This window comes from Staurois parvus, unplaced genomic scaffold, assembly GCF_062004578.1.
Source record: "Staurois parvus isolate SC_StPar_1 unplaced genomic scaffold, SC_StPar_1.0 ptg000011l, whole genome shotgun sequence".
Lineage (NCBI taxonomy): Eukaryota > Metazoa > Chordata > Amphibia > Anura > Ranidae > Staurois > Staurois parvus.
The window spans coordinates 19,584,129-19,603,490 of record NW_028317807.1 but is presented as its reverse complement, the minus strand read 5'-3'; the positions used below and the strand labels follow the sequence as shown (position 1 = coordinate 19,603,490).

At 41.4% G+C, this 19,362-nt stretch overlaps 1 protein-coding gene across 1 annotated transcript in view; it reads left to right on the top strand.

The window, feature by feature from the left end:
* The first annotated feature begins 1,288 nt into the window (after positions 1–1,288).
* The window catches only part of IDH1 (isocitrate dehydrogenase (NADP(+)) 1), a 38,474-nt gene continuing 20,400 nt past the window's right edge, over positions 1,289–19,362 (top strand). Inside the window, exons 1-2 of the mRNA XM_089671583.1 lie at positions 1,289–1,420; positions 14,636–14,758. Of these exons, the coding sequence (XP_089527709.1) occupies positions 14,637–14,758 (122 nt within the window). The 5' untranslated portion in view covers positions 1,289–1,420; position 14,636. The remainder of the gene's footprint in view (positions 1,421–14,635; positions 14,759–19,362) is intronic.

Sequence of the window (19,362 nt, the reverse complement as noted above, 5' to 3'; positions counted from 1 at the left end):
CCTGACCTCTGTCTGGAGAGTGCTGATTGGCCCTGTGCTGATCACATGCACTCTTCCAAGAAAAAAAAAAAAACTCTCTAGCAATACACCAACCTGAGCATGTGCAGCTTGCCCCAGAGCCTCTGTTCTATCAGTGTCCAGCAGAGTACATGTTAAAGTTTGTAGGAGTTTTCATTTTGCTCTAGGAAGATGCAGAACCCCTGCCCTCTGTCTGGACAGTGCTGACTGGCCCTGTGCTGATCACATGAACTCTCTCAAGGAAAAAAAAACTCCTCTAGCAATTCACAGCAAACTGAGCATGGGCAGAGTGTCTCCACACGATATGTCTTATCAGGAGATAAGAGGGGGGCACTAGAAGAAGGGGAGGATCAGAGAAGTCAGGGTCAGCATTTTTACACAATGCAGAGAATTAACCCCTTGGGTTCCACTGTGAGTATAACAAGCATTCTTTACTGCATTTACAGACTGATTTTACTGTTGTGGGTTTAGTAACACCTTTTTTTTTGTCTGCACCAAAGGTCTTTACAAGCCGTTATTACCTTGTAAAAGCATCAGTGATATAATAAAGAGTACTATACATATCCTGTGGGAGGGGCCCAGTGGCTCTACCTACTTCAGGTGCTGCCTGCAGAAAACTACAGAATGGGGCGGAGACAAGACCAGTCACCCTTCACAAGTAGAGAGAGCAGCAGTGAGCGGTCTTTATTACAGGAAGCTCACAGAACAAAATGTCCCTGTGGATGACTACAGGGATCTGGAAGAAATACACTGAGCACACCAACATTACATTGTACACGACATACATTCTACTTGGTCAATATTTTCTTCTTTGGGAGTTCAGCTTTAACCTACACAGTGTAGGGAGCTCCATACAAAGTACAAGAATGGAGGAGCCAGAGGCAGGATCCCGGCATCCCCCTTCCCTGTATATAAGGCAGATCTGATCTCACACACTGGGATTGCTCTGCTTGGACTGTGACCCCCCCAATGTAAACTCTTCTCCCCCGCATCCAGTGACATAAAGCCTGCCATTCATCCCATTGTTCTCCTCCCCGACCTACACCGCCGCTGCCTCCTCTTGCTGTCAACTTTGCCCTAATTACTACCGACTAAGCCCCGCCCTCAGCACCCCTACGCCCAATCCTGGGAAGCACAGCTGTGACTGGCAAAGGACACGAAACCGAGTCACGCCCACCGGCACTGGTTGTAGCTCTCAGCTCCACGTTGCGTGGTGACATCCTATTGGCTTCCCGTCTCCTTCATCTGCTGGCAATAGGTCGGAGGAGGATCAGCTGGGTGGAGGGCGGAGCGAGGGGCGGGCCCTACGAAGTGGTTTGTCTTGGAGCTCATTCACTGGCTGTAGAAGCAGCACAGCGGTGATCCGGACAGACTGAGCCAGTGTGCAGCCTTCCATTGCCAGGTAACAAAAGCCGAGCTGTCCCCTCCAGTCTTGTCATTGTAGATCGCCGGATCTTCCCATCATCTTCCTATCACAGCCATTCTCTGTCTTGTGTACGCGATCTAGTATGTTATGAATTCTGATACATTCATGTCAGGACCGGTCATCTGTTCTGCATGTATGTCATTATGGTGTTGTGTCATGCTATGCACATGCAGGGCAGAATTCTGTGTGTATGAATAGTGAGAGCTCTACTGTGCAGTGCACTCCTCCATATCCATCCTGTGCTGGGCTCCTCCACTCTACCCTGCCTGCCAGGCTGTGTGCTGGGAGTGGCCCAGCTCTGCAAGGACTGATCCTCACAACAAAAACTTGCCAAGTCATTCCTTATCTGCATTCTGTCATCTCTGGAGGAGCTCTGCTTGTATCACTAGAAAATGTTGTGTGATTTTTTTTATTTCCCCCCAATCAATTACTCATATCTCTAGAATGATCAATGCTACAAAAAAGACTCAGATCATATCTGACAGTTCTGATTGCAGTAGATGGTATTGGAAAAGCATGGATTGTCTTTTTTAAATTCAAATAAATATTTGCGCTCTGATGGAATAATACATAAAAAGCGGCTGACACAGGAATATTATTATTATTATAATACGGGATTTATATAGTGCCAACAGTTTGCTCAGCGCTTTACAATATACCGGGAGACCGTACAGCAACAATACAGTTCAATACAAGAGGGATAGGAGGGCCTGATCCTTGGAGCTTACAATCTAGGAGTAGATCCAATCCCTTAAACAAGATATAACAGAAAAAGTGCAGCGATGAATAGTGTTATTGTATATAGAGTCCGTGCTTCGTAAGTAAACCATCAAAAGGGACGGAGAAACCCACATATAGTGAATTAAAGAAGGAGGAAGATGACACCTTAAAGTTCCTGGAAAAAACAATATATATATATATATATGAGCTATTTCCAGAGCTATTGGGCTTTTGTATTAAAAAGCCAACAGCGCTTTAGGGGTTAACCCCAAACAATTCCCCAGTGTGTAGCACTGAGATGGTTCTGCCCGTGGCTCCGCTCCAACTCTGTGTTTCTGCCGGTAAATCATGCAAGGAATAAACACTGATCATGTAGTATGTCCAAAACTAACATTTATTTGGAATAAATGACTACACTTACAGTGGTTAAAGGATATAGAGCTATCAAAAATTATCCCTGAGCTGTAGCACTTCCAATGTGTAAACATTCTGGCCAACAGCCGTGTAGCATGCTGACGTCACGTGAAGCTCCACCAAACGTGTTTCGTCATTTGCCATAGTTAGGGGCATGGCTAAACGTCAGTCTCCATGCTCCTATATACAGTGTAACGAAGGAAACTGTCCCCCACGGGGTCTTCCTTTTTACAAAACGTGAAAGATTATTTTCCTTGTTGCAAATGTTGGATTTGTGCTTTAAGTTACTTCTAGGGAAGGAGGATCGAAGGTTTCCGGTCACAACAAACTTCACAGGAATACAAAAGCCCAATAGCTCTGGTAAGAGCTCTTGCATGTCTGTCAACTTCACCAGGAACTTAGAGGTGTCATCTTCCTCCTTTTTTAATTCACTGAATGTGGGTTTCTCCGTCCCTTTTGATGGTTTGGTTTCACTCACTTAGGCTAGGTTCACACCTATGCAGGTTGCATTTGAGCCGTTTCTACATTGTGTGTTGCGTTTTGCATTTTTGCACGTGTTTTTTTTTTTATGCGTTTTGCGGGTTTTTTTTTTATTTTTATAAAAAAAAATTCTTATTGCTAGGCAGATTTAAAATGCAAAATGCAGCAAAAACGCAATACATGCTTTTCTGCAGCGTTTTTATTAAAGTCTGTAGAACCAAAAACACAACTTTTTGCATTCAAAAAAGTCCCTGACCCTTTCCAAAAAATGAACGGGTGAAAATGCGCAGATATGAACATGTCCCATAGGAAATCATGTTAATTGGACTGTACTGCGTTTCTGCAAAACGCTGCAGCAAACGCTTAGGTATTAGCCTAGGGTTAAGAGTTTTTTTTTATCACGGACTTTTGTATACAATTGACAGACTTTAATACTGTTTAGCTCTGCACTTTTTCTGTTATATATGGGTTGTCATTTGTCTTAAGTCATAGAGGGTATACTAGTAAGGGGCTTTCATATTTGTTATTCAGTATTATTCTTATTGGCTAATACATAGGTGCAACAACCAATCAGCAGGCAGTTTGTACCAGGGTGAATTCTGATTAGTTGCTATGGGTTTCTGAATTTAATGATCTGTATTTAGAGGATAAGTACGCCTTTAAAAACATGTTACATGTGCCACCCGTATTTAGGGTGGTACATGTAACATGTTCCAGCTCCTGCCTCCTCTCTCCCCTGATCCCCCTTCCCTGTGACAGCGGGTCGGGGATTCTCTCCCCACACCCACTGTCACAATTGAAAAAGAAAAAACCATGGCCATGCAGGGCTGCGTCCACACTAGAGTTGTCACCTCATCCCTTTAAAACCGAACTCGGTGCCTAATCTGAATCATTCATTCACAAGAAACTGAATGAATGTCTACAAGTATCATCAAGCATTGCGTCTGACAACTGGTAGTTCTCAATGAACTGCGAGGGTGCTGGTGAGCACTTTGGTCGTCCATTGATTCTTCCTGCCATTCAGTAACTATCTATATGAGGAACAGGCACACAGGTTGCTGAGTATCTGCAAGATCCAGACATTGCACCTGCGATCCGCTGATCATAGGTGCAATGCTTTTACAGGCTCCCTATATTAAAAAAAAAAAAAAAAAAAATTATATATATATATACAGTCATGGCCGAAATTGTTGGCACCCTTGATATTTCTCCAGGAAATCATGTATTTCTCACGAAACGTATTGCATTAACACATGTTTTGCTATACACATGTTTATTCCCTTTGTGTGTATTGGGACAAAACAAAAAAAGGGAGGAAAGAAAGCAAATTCGACATAATGTCACACAAACCTCCAAAAATGGGCTGGACAAAAGTATTGGCACCCTTTCACAACTGCGGATAAATAAGAATGTTACAAGCATGTGATGCTCCTGTAAACTCACCTGGGGCAAGTAACAGGTGTGGGCAATATAGAAATCACACCTGAAAGCAGATAAAAAGGAGAGACGTTCACTTAACCTTTGCATTGTGTGTCTGTCTGTGCCACACTAAGCATGGACAACAGAAAGAGGAGACGAGAACTGTCTGAGGACCTGAGAACCAAAATTGTGGCAAAATATCAACAATCTCAAGGTTACAAGTCCATCTCCAGAGAACTAGATTTGCCTTTGTCCACAGTGCGCAACATTATCAAGAAGTTTGCAACCCATGGCACTGTAGCTAATCTCCCTGGTCGTGGACGGATGAGGAAAATTGATGAAAGATTGCAACGCAGAATAGTCCGGATGGTGGATAAGCAGCCCCAAACATGTTCCAAAGACATTCAAGCTGTCCTGCAGGCTCAGGGAGCATCAGTGTCAGCGCGAACTATCCGTCGACATTTAAATGAAATGAAACGCTATGGCAGGAGACCCAGGAGGACCCCACTGCTGACACAGAGACATAAAAAAGCAAGACTACAGTTTGCCAAAATGTACTTGAGTAAGCCAAAAGCCTTCTGGGAAAACGTCTTGTGGACAGATGAGACCAAGATAGAGCTTTTCGGTAAAGCACATCATTCTACTGTTTACCGAAAACGGAATGAGGCCTACAAAGAACAAAACACAGTACCTACGGTAAAATATGGTGGAGGTTCAATGATGTTTTGGGGTTGTTTTGCTGCCTCTGGCACTGGGTGCCTTGACTGTGTGCAAGGCATCATGAAATCTGAGGATTACCAAAGGATTTTGGGTCGCACTGTAGGGCCCAGTGTCAGAAAGCTGGGTTTGCGTCCAAGATCCTGGGTCTTCCAGCAGGACAATGACCCCAAACATACGTCAAAAAGCACTCAGAAATGGATGGCAAAGAAGCGCTGGAGAGTTCTGAAGTGGCCAGCAATGAGCCCAGATCTAAATCCCATTGAACACCTGTGGAGAGATCTTAAAATTGCTGTTGGGAAAAGGTGTCCTTCCAATAAGAGAGACCTGGAGCTGTTTGCAAAGGAAGAGTGGTCCAAAATTCCGGGTGAGAGGTGTCAGAAGCTTATTGATGGTTATAGGAAGCGACTGATTTCAGTTATGTTTTCCAAAGGGTGTGCAACCAAATATTAAGTTAAGGGTGCCAATACTTTTGTCCAGCCCATTTTTGGGGTTTTGTGTGACATTATGTCATATTTGCTTTTCTGCCTCTGTTTTATATTTGTTCCAATACATACAAAGGGAATAAACATGTGTATAGCAAAACATGTGTTAATGCAATACCTTTTTTGTGTGAAATACTTGATTTTCAGGAAAAATATCAAGGGTGCCAACAATTTCGGCCATGACTGTATATATATATATATATATAATTTTTTTTTTTTCCCTGCAAAAAGATGTGGATTTATTATTTTTCTGTAAAAGGTGACCTTATTCTTTACAGCAAAACTAAACCCATCGATTTAGCTGTTTCCCAAAATGGTTCCATTTAAAGGATAAGTTCACCTTTTGGAGCATGTTACACTCATATTTAGGGTGTAATGTGTAACATTCTCCAGCACCGGTCCCCACACCCCTTGATTTTCCCCCCTACCCCATGACAGCAGGTAGGGGATTCTCTCTCCGCACCTGCTGTCATAATTTGAAAACCGTACCCACACAGCTGCGTCATTGAATCACAGGACTCTGTGAATAAATGAACTACGGGTATTGTCTACCGCTGTGTAACGCTTAATGAAGTGTGAGTGCTCTTATGTTCACTGATGTTTTCAAACAGCCCTTACGGAGGTATGAGCAGAAAGCTATAGCAAGTGTCTGTAGGAGCCTGACATTGCTCCCACGATCCAGTGTGGGTGCAATGCTATGCAGGCTCTTTTAGAAAAAAAAATTATAAAGGCACATTTTTTTACTTGCGAAAACATGTGCATTTTTTTTTCAAAAGGAGGATTTATCCTTTAAAGGAGAAGTGTGGGAATATAAAAAAAATAAACATACCTGTACATACCTACCCACAAGACCACTTATCATTTAGTTCTTGGGTCCACTCTGAGCACAGAGTGGTGACTGTCAATTACCAATCTCTGCTCTGCCTCTCCAGCGCTCGGCGGTGCCCAAGAAGGCTGAGCTAGCTGCTGGTCAGGCATCTGGGTGGATCCCAACAATATTGTCAGGATACATCCAGAGATTGGAGTGGCTCTTTGACATCACCCAATAGCAGGCTTTACTCTATAAACAGTAGAGCAGGTTCACACTGGCACTGCGGTTTAGCCGCAGTGCGATTTTGTATCTGCATTTTACATGTGGTTCCCATTGACTTCTGTTAGGCTGTGTGTCTTTTGAAAGTATATCAAAGATGCAGCATGCAGGGCTTTAATGCGCTTTCATGCAAATGCACAGTCTAATAGAAGTCAATGGGAGCACACCAAAAATTGTGTGCAAAACGCAGATAAATCGCTTCATCCAAACTGCACCGGTGGTAACCTGCTCTTAAGTAGCCATGTAACACCTGTACTTTGATAAGGGCATATCACCATGTGTCTGAACTTTGGTTGTCCAGTATTCAGCACTAGAAGCTGCTGGCCTTTTACCAACAATACCATGTAACTCCCAGGGGTCTATTTATGAAAAAAAAAATTGTTGGACAAATGTGACAAACCTTTACTCAAACTTCATGAATTCTGACCATGTTTTTCCCAATACGATGATTTCCTACAATTATCAGCTCCGACTAGTGGCCAAAATGTTGTATTTTCTCTGAGATATTTCTGAAAAATTTTCACAGCATGGCCACTAGATGGATCTGACAATCATATGAAATCATTGTATTAAAAAACAAAAAAAGTCCGATCAGAGTTTATGGATAGAGGGACTGTCACATTCATCCAGTGAATTATTAATTAATAGGCCCCTTAGTATTCCTCAGTCACTTCTTGCTATCCATGGCTTGTGATTACAGAGCCTGACTGGGAAATGCTTCCTCTGTGCCCCGATGTTGTCAAAGACGTAGATGATATGGAGGGGGGGGCTGAGCGCAATCATGAGTCTCATGGTGTTGGTGGTAAACAGCTGGCAGTTTCCAATGCTGATTGCTGGAAATGGAGACATGGATGAATGTCAAATGTAGTGTTTTGCATTGTGTGTGTGTGTGTGTGTGTGTGTGTGTGTGTGTGTTATATGGCTGTTTAATGATCATAGAGGATTTTCTCAGGTGAACGCCCTCTTTAAATATGCCTGTTTAGTGTTCTTTTAGCCAGTTGTTATGTTGTACACTGTTCCTGCATGGTTACCAAAATGTGTGTAGGGTTCAGTAATTCTGCATTGTCAATGGATAAAGCTTGCTAACATAAGCTTTTTACCCTCCCTCCTCCCCTAACCTGTCACCAGTTCTAATAAACACCCTATTACTATCCGCTCTGGGCTCTGCTCAGCTGCCAACACCGGAGCTTCGCGCCAACGGGTTATGGTTCAGCCAATCAGTATCTCTTTCTGAACTCAAAGAAACCAATGAGGAAGCTGTGATCCGGTGCTGGCTGCAGCTGGAAATTACTGTGCCTGGAGGGAGGTATGGGGGTTATTTCTGATCTCTGAAAATGCTAGGGGTTTTGTCTCTGGCTTCAGTACTTTGAGTCATTGACCTGAAACAACCAGACAAAGCCAGAGTGAAACCAGAAATCCTAATCTTCGTACTTGTTCTAGGTCCATGACTCTGAAAGTAGTGAAGCCACTGGAAAAGCAGGACATTCAGGGCCTTTCTCTTGTATTCAAACCATTTTAAACACAAGCATTCCATTTGTTTAAGGGCATTTTCCCCCTTTTTTTTTTTTTTTTTTTTTTAGAGCCGTTCTCACACGTTCTCCTGGACAGGAAAGAGGAAATGTGTATCCAACACAACACTAATCTTTATTATGTGAACACATGCCCTATGAAGGTCCTGTGTGACCCCAAAACATTGCACTATTTTTACTGCAACATGATTTCTTTAATAATTTTGTTGATTTGCAGGCTGAAATGAAGACACACTCTGTTTTTAAATAAAAAAAAAACACAATCACTGAGTTGGGAAAAAAAATCACCCCCTTGTGTCAGTATTTTGTTGATCCACCTTTTGCTTTAATTCCAGCCTTTAGTCTGTTGGAATATATCTCTATAAGTTTGCACATCTAGACTTTGCAATATCTGTTCACTCTTCTTCGCAGAACTGCTCAAGTTCAGTTAAATTTGATGGGGACCGTTTGTGAACTGCAGTCTTCAAGTCATTCCACAGATTTTCAGTGGGGTTTAGTCTGGGCTCTGACTAGGCAATGCAAGAACATTCACCTTTTTCTCCTTCAACCACTGTGTGGTCATGGTTGCTGTGTGCTTTGGGTCATTATGTTGGATAAACCTTCTTCCCATTGACAACTTTCTGACAAAGGGCGGCAGATTTTCTTCAAGAATTTGACAATATTTTGTCCCACCAATTTTCCATCTATCCTGACAAGTGCTCCAGTTCCTACTGCAGAGAAACATCCCCATAACAGGATATCACCACTTCTATGCTTTACTGTAGAAATGGTGTTATTTGGATGGTGAGCTGTACTGGATTTCCGACAGACATATCATTTGGTGTTGATGCCAAATAATTAAATTTTAGTCTCATCTGACCATAACACTTTTTTCCATGTGGCCTCAGAATCTTCAAGGTGCATTTTGGCAAAGCTCAGTCGTGACTGCATGTGGCCTTTCTTGAGGAGTGGCTTTTTTCTAGCAATGATCCCATACAAGCCACAGTTGTGATGAATTTGTGATATTGTCACATGCACACAATTACCACTCTTTGTCAAATTCCTTCAACTGCTTCAGAGTTGCTGTAGGACTCTTGGTAGCCTCTCTGACCAGTTTGCTCCTGGCTCTTTCATCCAGGTTGGAGCGACGTCCTGATCCAGGGAAGGTCTGTGTTCTACCAAATACCTTTCTCTTCTTAACGATAGACTTCACTGTGCTTCTAGACATTGATAAAGCCTTTTTTCATTTTTTTTGTATCCACCTCCTGACTTGTGCCTGTCCAAAACTTTATCCTAGTGATCTTTTGACAGTGCCTTGCTGCCCATAGTTGATTGTTTGCTTCAGTTGCACTATCAGGGACTGAAATGCTCCAGGAAAGCTCTTTTAATGCTGAGCTAATCAAAATGGCTACAGCTAATCACAGTTGAAAGTCATATGGCTTTGATGTGCCCATGGACTCTGCCTGGCCTTCAGGAGATTTTCCATGGACACACAAAGACAGGGAAGATTTGGACTTTTCCTGGTAGTAGTTTGTGCATGGGAAACCCTGTGCATGCACAGATAGCTTTGACACATGCGTAGAAGTGCCACAGGGCTTCAAGAACCCAAGCCCTGCATCACATCTGTGCATGTGCTTGGGGGGCGGGAGATATTCTCATCTAGGGGAGAATTAAGGAAGTGTTGCCTTGCAGCAGAAATAAAGCACTTTAAGGAAAAAAAATTACATTTGTAAGAGAGGGATGGGGGTGGAGGTAGGGCAGCACAACGTACCCTTTAGGATGAATTTCTGCTTTAAATGGTAAAGCAGACAAGACTTGGTTCACACTACTGTGATGTGGCTTTGATGTGATTTATAATGTGACTTTGATTTGACTTTGCATATTCTTTGGGGTCATCACATTTTAAATCACACCAAAGTAGCAGAGGAACCTTTTCCAGAGTTGCACGGTGCTGCGTTGTATTGATTAAAATGGGCACCATTTCCCTAGTGCGATTCTGTGCAACTCAAGTCATACTACTGTGAACCAGGAGTAAATGTTTAAACTGAGTACATGTTGTGATACGTTGTTATTTACTTTGCTTAGAAAATAGAATAAAATGTACTAGACTTTGTGTTTTTTTTATTTTGTTATTAATTAACCGGTAATTGCTTGCTGTCCTTTCCTTATAGTGAATCTATAAAGCTACCTATGCAAAAGTGTTTGTTCTTAGCAGTAGCCAATATCTTTTTCTTAAAAGTACCTTCATTTTTTTTTTTTTTTTTTTTTAAATCTTTCTCCATTTGGCTTGCCTGTGGTGTTCGAGGCATAGTGTGGCAAGACCTAACATATGTATTGTAGTGCAGGCTACTGGATGGTTACGAAGTCCCTGGGCTGTAGAAACAGCCTGGCAGTGGCCAATGTTGCAAGGAAACCACAGTGCCATCCAGCTCCCTTCAGTCCCAAATGCATTACAACCTTTTAATTTATTACTGGAAAAACACGAGAATGTAAAAGACATTATTAACAATATAATGTGCCATGACCCAAACCATTATCTTGGATTTTTTTTTTTTTTTCTTAATCCAAACAATTTTTTTTAAAATAAACATGAAGTGCAAATATAGTATTACAGTGTATAAATAGAGTATAAACGAGAGGGTTTACAGTGAAACTAATAAAGAAAACTTCCAGCAGGTATACAAGACACTGTTATGGTACAAAGTCAGGCTGCTGATGGCAACAGAAGAATGTTAAAAACAAGATTCTATTAGGTGTATTCTACTGTACAAAAAAAAATGTGGGGGTTGGGGGACTTGGTAATATATTATAATATTACGGGGAAGCCTATAGAACAGATTATAGGAAATCCCATAAGATCCTGAAGGACTGGACGCCTCTCAATCCCCACATTATAGCTGGAGGAGGTATCTACTATGATAAGGTGGTAACAAGTTTAACTATCTGTACTGTAGGCTATGTCATCCTCCAATAAACGTGCTAGTCTGGTGGTCAAGTGACTCCAGGGAGAGGAGGAGAAAAAAAGGAGAAAGGGTAAAACAAAATGGGGGGGCAACTAGAGCATTAGGAAAGAGGCGGGCGCTGTATCAGAGAGATGTGTAGAAGTTGAGGGCAGTTGCCTATGTGGAGTAAGGCAGGCGGGCCATCCCTTACATTCTTGTATGTGGTTCGTAATGTGCTGCCAAAAAAATATGGGACTGAAAGAGATATAAAATTGTCTTTTCTTTCTGGAGATTAGTCAATTAGAGCTCTCAGGGAGGGTGGGTCGGTCAGGGTTATCATGACTGCTGTTATGTGGGTTCAGGAGTAGCTTTCAGTATTTGGCGGAGCGCGTCGGTTGTTTGAAAATGGAACCAGCAGGCCCATGTTTTTGTGAATTTGGAGGGGAATTCTTTAGCAATATGTATTAATTCCTCCATTTCAGTGACTCGGGAAATTTGTGTAACCCATTCTACAAGAGATAGGACCTTGGAGGAACCCCAGTGTATCGGTATGCATGTCTTGGCTGTGTTGATCAAGTGCATCACAAGTGACTTGTGATAGACTTTCAGGCGAAGTACTGTGTGGTGTAGTAAGTACTGTACTGGGGAGTAGGCTAGGGCTTTGGTTGTTACTTGGAGAATAATGGAATGGACATCAGACCAGAAAGGGTGGATCAGTGGACAATCCCACCACACATGTAGGAGTGTACCAGCCACTTGGTGGCATCTCTAATAGCGGTTGGGGAGAGAAGGATCAATTTTGTGTAGCAAAGCCAGGGCCTGTACCACCTGGACAAGAGTTTATCATTTTATCTCCTGAATTGAAACATTGATCGAGCCTTTATGAGCGTATGGAAAATCTTATCCCATGCTGCGGGGGTTACATCCATTTTGAAGAACTCTGGACCAGGCAGCACAAGCTTTCCTCGTATCTGTTGGTATATTAGCTCTCAGGAGATTGTGATTTGTTGATATGACGAGTTGCTGTGGGTTTGCCTTCGAAATGCTGTAAGTAGCCTAGACTGCGTTACTGTAGGGTGTGAAGTTTTAAAAGAGTGATGAAGCTGGAGATGTGTCCATTTGTACAACATGCTTCAGGCCAACATGAAGCCAGTTGTTCCTGTTCCAGCAATCTTGTAATTTATGGAGATTACTGTGCATACTATGTGATTTATAGAAATAGTTACTGAGGTTTAATGTGGTAGATTAACTATATCCATAGTAAACTAATCAGTAGGAAACTTCCTTCTGATTATGATGTCACAAATAATAGAAGCAAACTGTGCAACCAAATGAATCCATCAAAAAGTGTCACACACTCAAAAGGGATCTTCAATATCACCGGATCATACAGCTGCACCTCCAGTAATGTTGTGTACCTTATCCAGTGCAGAAAACGCAGCAAAGGATCTTATGTTGGCGAAATAGGACAGAAGTTGCGAACAAGGATGAATTTGCACAGACATACCATCAAGGAACATAAAGAAGATGACTTCTGCACACCTGTGGGACACCATTTAGCACAACCGGACCACACTATGGAAGACCTCATTATCTTCGTTCTTAAAAGAAATTTCAAAACTATCCAGGAAAGGAAAACTTTTGAACTAAGAATATTTCTTTTTGGTACAAAAGATAACGGCCTTAATTTGGACAAGGGATTCCTCACTCATTATCCAACAGTTTTACAACCCCCCCTCTGTGAGTGTTGTTCCAAGCCCCCCACCCCAGTCTTTGCTTTTCTCTGTCTTATCTCTAGTCTAATCCTAGTTGTATAACCATTTTTTTTTTTTTTCCAGTTTCTTCCCCCCTCAGAGATTTTCTTTTAACATTCTGCTAAAACTTTGTGAAGTAGTACTGCTTGGACCTTGAAGAAGGGGACATACCCCGAAAGCTTGTCCTGGAAATTGTATGTTAGTGCAAATAAAAAAAAAAAAAAAAGTATCATGGACAGTACAGTAAAGCAAGTCCCATTAGTCTAAAGGTTTGTAAAAGGCTACCAATTATTCCAACAGCTAGACAATATACAGGCTGGAAGACCTACAATGGACAACCTAAGAACATCAAAGTCACATGGATTTCATATAGGCAGACTGAAAAATTGTCTTCCCATAGACAGTTTGTTGCACATTAATAGTCCTGGAAAGTACACTTTATAACTATGTTTTGTGAGCACCGGACCATTACATCTGTATGAATGCATTGGACATTGCATCCCAAAGCATTCAGGTACTGATGGTGGGTGAGAAGACCTGTCTTGCAGTCCATGTTCTGATTCATCTCAAAGGTGTCTGGCAGGGTTGATAACAGAACTCTGTGGAGGCCAGTCAAGTTCCCCAGCACCCAACTTGTCAAACCATGTGTTTATAGCCCTACCTTTTGTACACCTGAACTAAATAGATTGAATGGCTGGCCACAAATGTTTGCTTACATGGTTTTTAATATTTGAAATATAACTTGTTTACTTTTACATACTGTTGAGCACCCATACATGAGCCCTTTTCCAATGCCTATTCCACCAATTAAATAATCTTATAGGATATTTGTGGTTATAAAAACTTGTTAATGAAAAATTGATTAGCTACTGAACTAACTTAATAGTTATAGATTACTGGACATGTTTCGAAATCTATTAATTTTTTTTTACCATGATTAAGCTTTAGGAGAACTAATGTGACTACACATTGACTACATGACACCATGATAATGGTTGGATTGCATTTGCCTGTATGACTGTTCCTTAATGACTGTGTACAGCCTTATCTGAGCAATATCTTGCAGATTACAAAATGCTGTTGTGTAATAGTGTGTACTCAGGCTTACACGTCACAATTCACTTTGTAGGCAACCGTTCTCCAAATATTTATCAGATGTGCACCTTATGTATGTAATCTAGATAGTACTATTCCAAATATAGTCTTTCCCCAAAAAATCCTGATTTGTCCTATAACAATTACCTTAGTGAAAAAATAATTTCTATAAGAAGTATACCTTTAGAACAGCCCTACCCTTCTAGAAGCAGCCAAGGTAAGATTTTGGGTGCTCAGCTCACCACTCTACTGACAAGTAGCTCTGTAGTAGCTGCTTTGAGTTGTACAGGTACCTGTCACTGCCCACACTAATAAATTGATGGAGAGTCAGACTGGGCTGCCTGAAAATTACCACGTCATATGAAAGGTATTCTAAATAATATGCTAACTACAATGTGCTGAGTGTTTTATCTTGTACATGCCAAAACTTCTACTGCCCTCCAATAGTCACCACTTTGTCTACTAGTTGTTGTAGATATACTATTTATTTATTTAATGGCTGTTGTTACATTAAACATTATTTATGAGATCCATGCAATCATGCGCTTTCCATTTTATTTTTATTAGCATGTCTAAGAAAATCCAAGGTGGCTCCGTTGTGGAGATGCAGGGGGATGAGATGACTCGGGTTATTTGGGAGCTGATTAAAGAGAAGCTCATTTTACCTTATGTGGAATTGGATCTGCACAGGTAATTTATTTTCAGTTTTCTTCCACTTTATTTCCTAGTAAGTAGTAGCCCTCCCTCATGTTGTATTTAACATTGGCCATATGCTGTAATTCTTCAGTAACAGTGCATGCATTATTCAATTTTATTAAAAGGATCATGTCACTTTATACCTACAACTGTAGTTTGTTAGCACTCAGGATGTGTATTGTATTCCATCAACTTTCATTACTGACAGATGTCTATTTGGTTATCAACCACTTGAGCTCTGGAAGGTTTTACCCCCTACATGACCAGGTAATTTTTTGCTATTTAGCACTGCACTACTTTAACTGGTAATTGCGCAGTCATGCAATGCTGTACCCAAGTACATTTTTATATAATTTTTTTTACACACAGAGCTTTCTTTTGGTGGTATTTGATCACCACTGGGTGAAGAAGGGAGAAGATATAAAGAGATCATTTCCTCTGCACAGAGCCCTGTGTTGTTTCTTAACACAGGGCTCTGAGCTGTGGACACAGCCAGTTATCAGGTGTCACCCATGAATCATTGGCTGAAACCTGCTGCCAAAATTACGATGTGTCCAATCACAGCAGGTGTCAGCTGGGAAGAAGGGCGCGCTTCCTGAGCCCAGAAGACACTGCCAATGTACGTGACTGTGCCTGTACGAGCCGCCTGCCCGTAGTAGAATGCAGGTGGGTAGTCAGCAAGTGGTTAAAGTATAAGTAGACCCTCACACAACCAATTACATTTTAAAATAGAAAAAATATTGTGTATTGTGGTTTTGCACTTCCTGAAGACTCTTTGATCGAAATGCGTCGAAGTTTGATGACGCAACTTCCGCTGACATCACATCCGGCCTATGGAACACACGCCGCTCTGAGGAGCGCTTAGTATAGCGGCTTCCATACATCAGGATCAATAAGGCTGCGTACACCAGGTGTCGGGCATAATCACTTTTATTTATGAGTGATTTTTTTTTTTTTTTTTTTTTTTTTTTTTACATTTACCCCTCAATAAAATATCTTATGGTTTAACACTATGGGATATCCTCTTTGCTTTTTTGTGATATGACTATCCTACACTCACGGAGATTTGAAAACAACTGTTCCATTGGGGAATGTCCCACAAGTGTTCTAGACCATTTTAGAAATAGATGGCCATCGGCTAAGGGTGAGTTCTGGTCCATGTGGGGCACCTTGTTGAGCACTTTGATTTGACTGAAGAAATTAAGCACTTCAATTAGGCTGGAGCACAAGCATGTGCACTTGTTTCCCCATTTGGGACTTTATTAAGGGCAATTTATGCTGTATGTTATTGTTTGAAATATATGCACATGATTATATGTTTAATAGTTTAATACTGATGCACAGCCTTTTTATTTTATTATTTGTTTATTGTGGCATATTGCACAAGTTTAGGACTGCTGCAATAGTCTAATCCATTTTTTTTTTTTGCTAAGTATTGAACATCCAGAAACGCATGAGCACTATTTTAAGTATTGTGTATATACTTTTTTTTTTCCAACTGAGAACAGAGAGCTGCTTAGTGTGGTCAATTTTCATAGGAAAGCAGGAGACTGGCAGGAACACCAGGGATTTCACACAATGGAAGCAATACAAAGAGAACAGGATACCTTTTCATACCAGTACATGGTACAGCAGGCACATATCAGGAATATTAAATGTTTACATACTCTTTAAAAGAGACGTTTGAGGTTTTATTTTTCGAAATTATACTAACCTAGGTGGATGCAGCATCGGTCTGATGCTGCATCTGCCCCTCGCTGAGTTTTCACTGCTGCTGTGAGCAGAGAGCGGTGACTATCAGTCACCGCTGTCTGTTCTCCCCCTCCCCAACTCACTAGAGAGTTGGGCTGTGGAGAGGGGGGGGGAGTGGCTGGCTCATGCTTTCAGTGGCTCGCTGGGAGGCCAGGTGCCTCTCCAGACTCTGGGGTGGATCCCGACTTTAAAGTCGGGATCTTTCCCTAGCCTGGATAGTGACATCATTCGACAGGAGTGCAGAACGAACTGCACTTCTGTGAACCACAGGAGACGTACAGCCATAAAGAGCTTTGGCTGTACTTCTCCTTTAAGCAGTGACATGACTTGTGCTGTCATAAGAGGTATATTTGTTCAGTGTACGCATTTCCCCGATGTTCAGTCTGATTCACATTGGACAGATCTGCCACCCTTTGTGAAGGGCTAAAGCACTTAGAGACTGCATTACACTTTCCAAAAGTGTTCTTTATGATGCTCTGTACTCCTTAGATATCCATATAGTTGTGGTTAGATGGGGATTTGTAATCATCTGTTACCTATGGAAGATCACACTAACAAGCTGTGACTTTGCACATTTGCTTGTATTTTTTTAGTTAAACTTTGACTTATGACTAAAGAATTTGTTTGCCATGCTCAGCTGGGTCAGTTGCAAATACTTGTTGTAGATCATATACATGGTACAATGTCCAATCAGCATAGTGAGCAGAAACATTTCATCTTTTTAATTAGCTTAATATAGATAAATGTATCACTATATGTTAATGTTTCAGAAATTAGAGTGCTTCTTTGTATGTGTGATAATATATTCATAAGCGCTGCGCAAACTGTTTGGCGCTATATAAATCCTGTATAAGAATAATAATATGGTTGGATAATGGCAGTTTTGCTTCATGATTCTGTATGGTGTTCTCTTTATCTCATTGTAAGTCTGTAGGTGGCTATTCATGGCCTGGTCTTGTCCCCAGTTGTAGGCTCCATGTGAAATTCAAGCCATATAAGCATACACTGGGAGACAATAATGCGTGTGTTCGATAATCAGATGCCCTCATGTTTTGAATAATTTGTTGAAAAATCTGTCTTTCCAGTAAGTAGAAGGATAGATCAGTCAAATTACAAAGAAGTACTTCAACTTCTAAATTATTTCCACTTTCTGGCTAAGCCACAAAATTATTACAATGGTTCCTGAAGGTTTGGAGACAGTCGCTTGTCCTCCAGAAGTTGCTAGGAGGTTCCTTGAGCAATGGGCATTTTCTACCTTTTAGATATTTAACCACTTTTTTTCAGCCATCTGTATTGAGATGGTGATGCAGGTATTCTTCCCACTGACTACCAATGTAAGAAGCATTTTTCCTACTGACCACCACATTACCATAGGCTGTGGATATAGTAATTATTGGCAGGGGGTCCCTGAGACCTATGGGTTATTTCAAGGGTTCCTTTATGTTCAAAAGGTTGCGAGAGGTTGATGCAGGGTGAGGTGTATATAATTTGTTAAAGCTTGCCCTAACATTGCATTGCTAGTAGTAAATTTTGTTGACCTCACAGATTAAATCTGAAACATTGTGTGTGTGTATGGCCAGCATAAAGCAAACCCACTAACATTAGACTAGTGTTTTTCAACTGGGGTTAGCAATCTGCAAGAGGTCACCAGGGGTTCCGTAGTGATCTACCCATAGGTCACAGGCAGCTGACTGGTAGATCCAATCCCCTCTGCCTACTCATGCACAGCTACACAGACAGGAGGTTCTGTCTGTGTAGCTGTTCAGCGCTGCTCCCTGCTGGGCCCCCCCCTTCCTTAGCTTAGCTGTACAACTGAAGGAGACCACAGCCCTGCCATTTGCCCTGATCCCATGTAAGGTGCCCTGATCCCATGTAAGGTGCTCTGATCCCATGTGCCCTGCTGCGTGCCCCATTATGTGCCCTGCACCCATGTAATGTGCCATGCTGCACCCCATGTAGTGTGCTCTCCTGACCCCCTGTGCTTTTCCCTGCTGCCCCTATGCAATGCTTATCAAGTTTTGACCCACAATTGAGCTTCCGTGTAGAAAAAAGCAAGAACAAGCTTTGCAATAAACCGGTACATTTTAATTTTGATTCTATTATGTTGCCAAGGGTCCCTCCAAGGTAAAAAGGTTGAGAAACCGTGTAGTATGAATTAACAAAAAAGGGGAAAAGGACTTTAAAGGCACCAAAGAACTGGACAAAATTAATTAAAAATTGCCTAAGTTTATTATAGAAAACATTAAAAATAGCACAGAACACTGTGCATATAAAAAGATATAGAAAATATTGGTCTACTGAACATGCAGAAACCAACAATAATACAATTAAATGTGTTCATAAGATGTGTTAAGTGGAACTTGGTCTCCAAAAAAAAAAGGGGATGATGATAATTCGGTCTGTATACCAGCCAGGAAGCTAAACAACATGGAGAGGGGGAATAAACCCGGTAGCAATAGACAGTCAGTCAGTAGAGTAGGAGTCCATATGTCCTAAAGCAATCAAAAAAATCATGTCCCCATCTAAAAAGGTAAATATAAAACAAGAACAAAAACTCCATTAACCCTACATAGGAAAGAAAAAGGAAAAAAGTCCAAAAGTCTGATTAAAACAGCCAAATAACAAAACAAGGTAAAGCTTACCAGTGAAATGTAGAAAAGAAGAGGCACATCAAGAGGCAAACATATCTCCTGCCTTTTTATACCAGAAGTTAATGCCAAATATACATACCATGAGGAACGTCCATATTTATGCCAAATAGGAGCAAGTAGCGAATAGGCGATAAAATAACAAATGGCGCCAAAATACCAAACTGGCGCCGAAACACCAAACAACAATGTATTCCA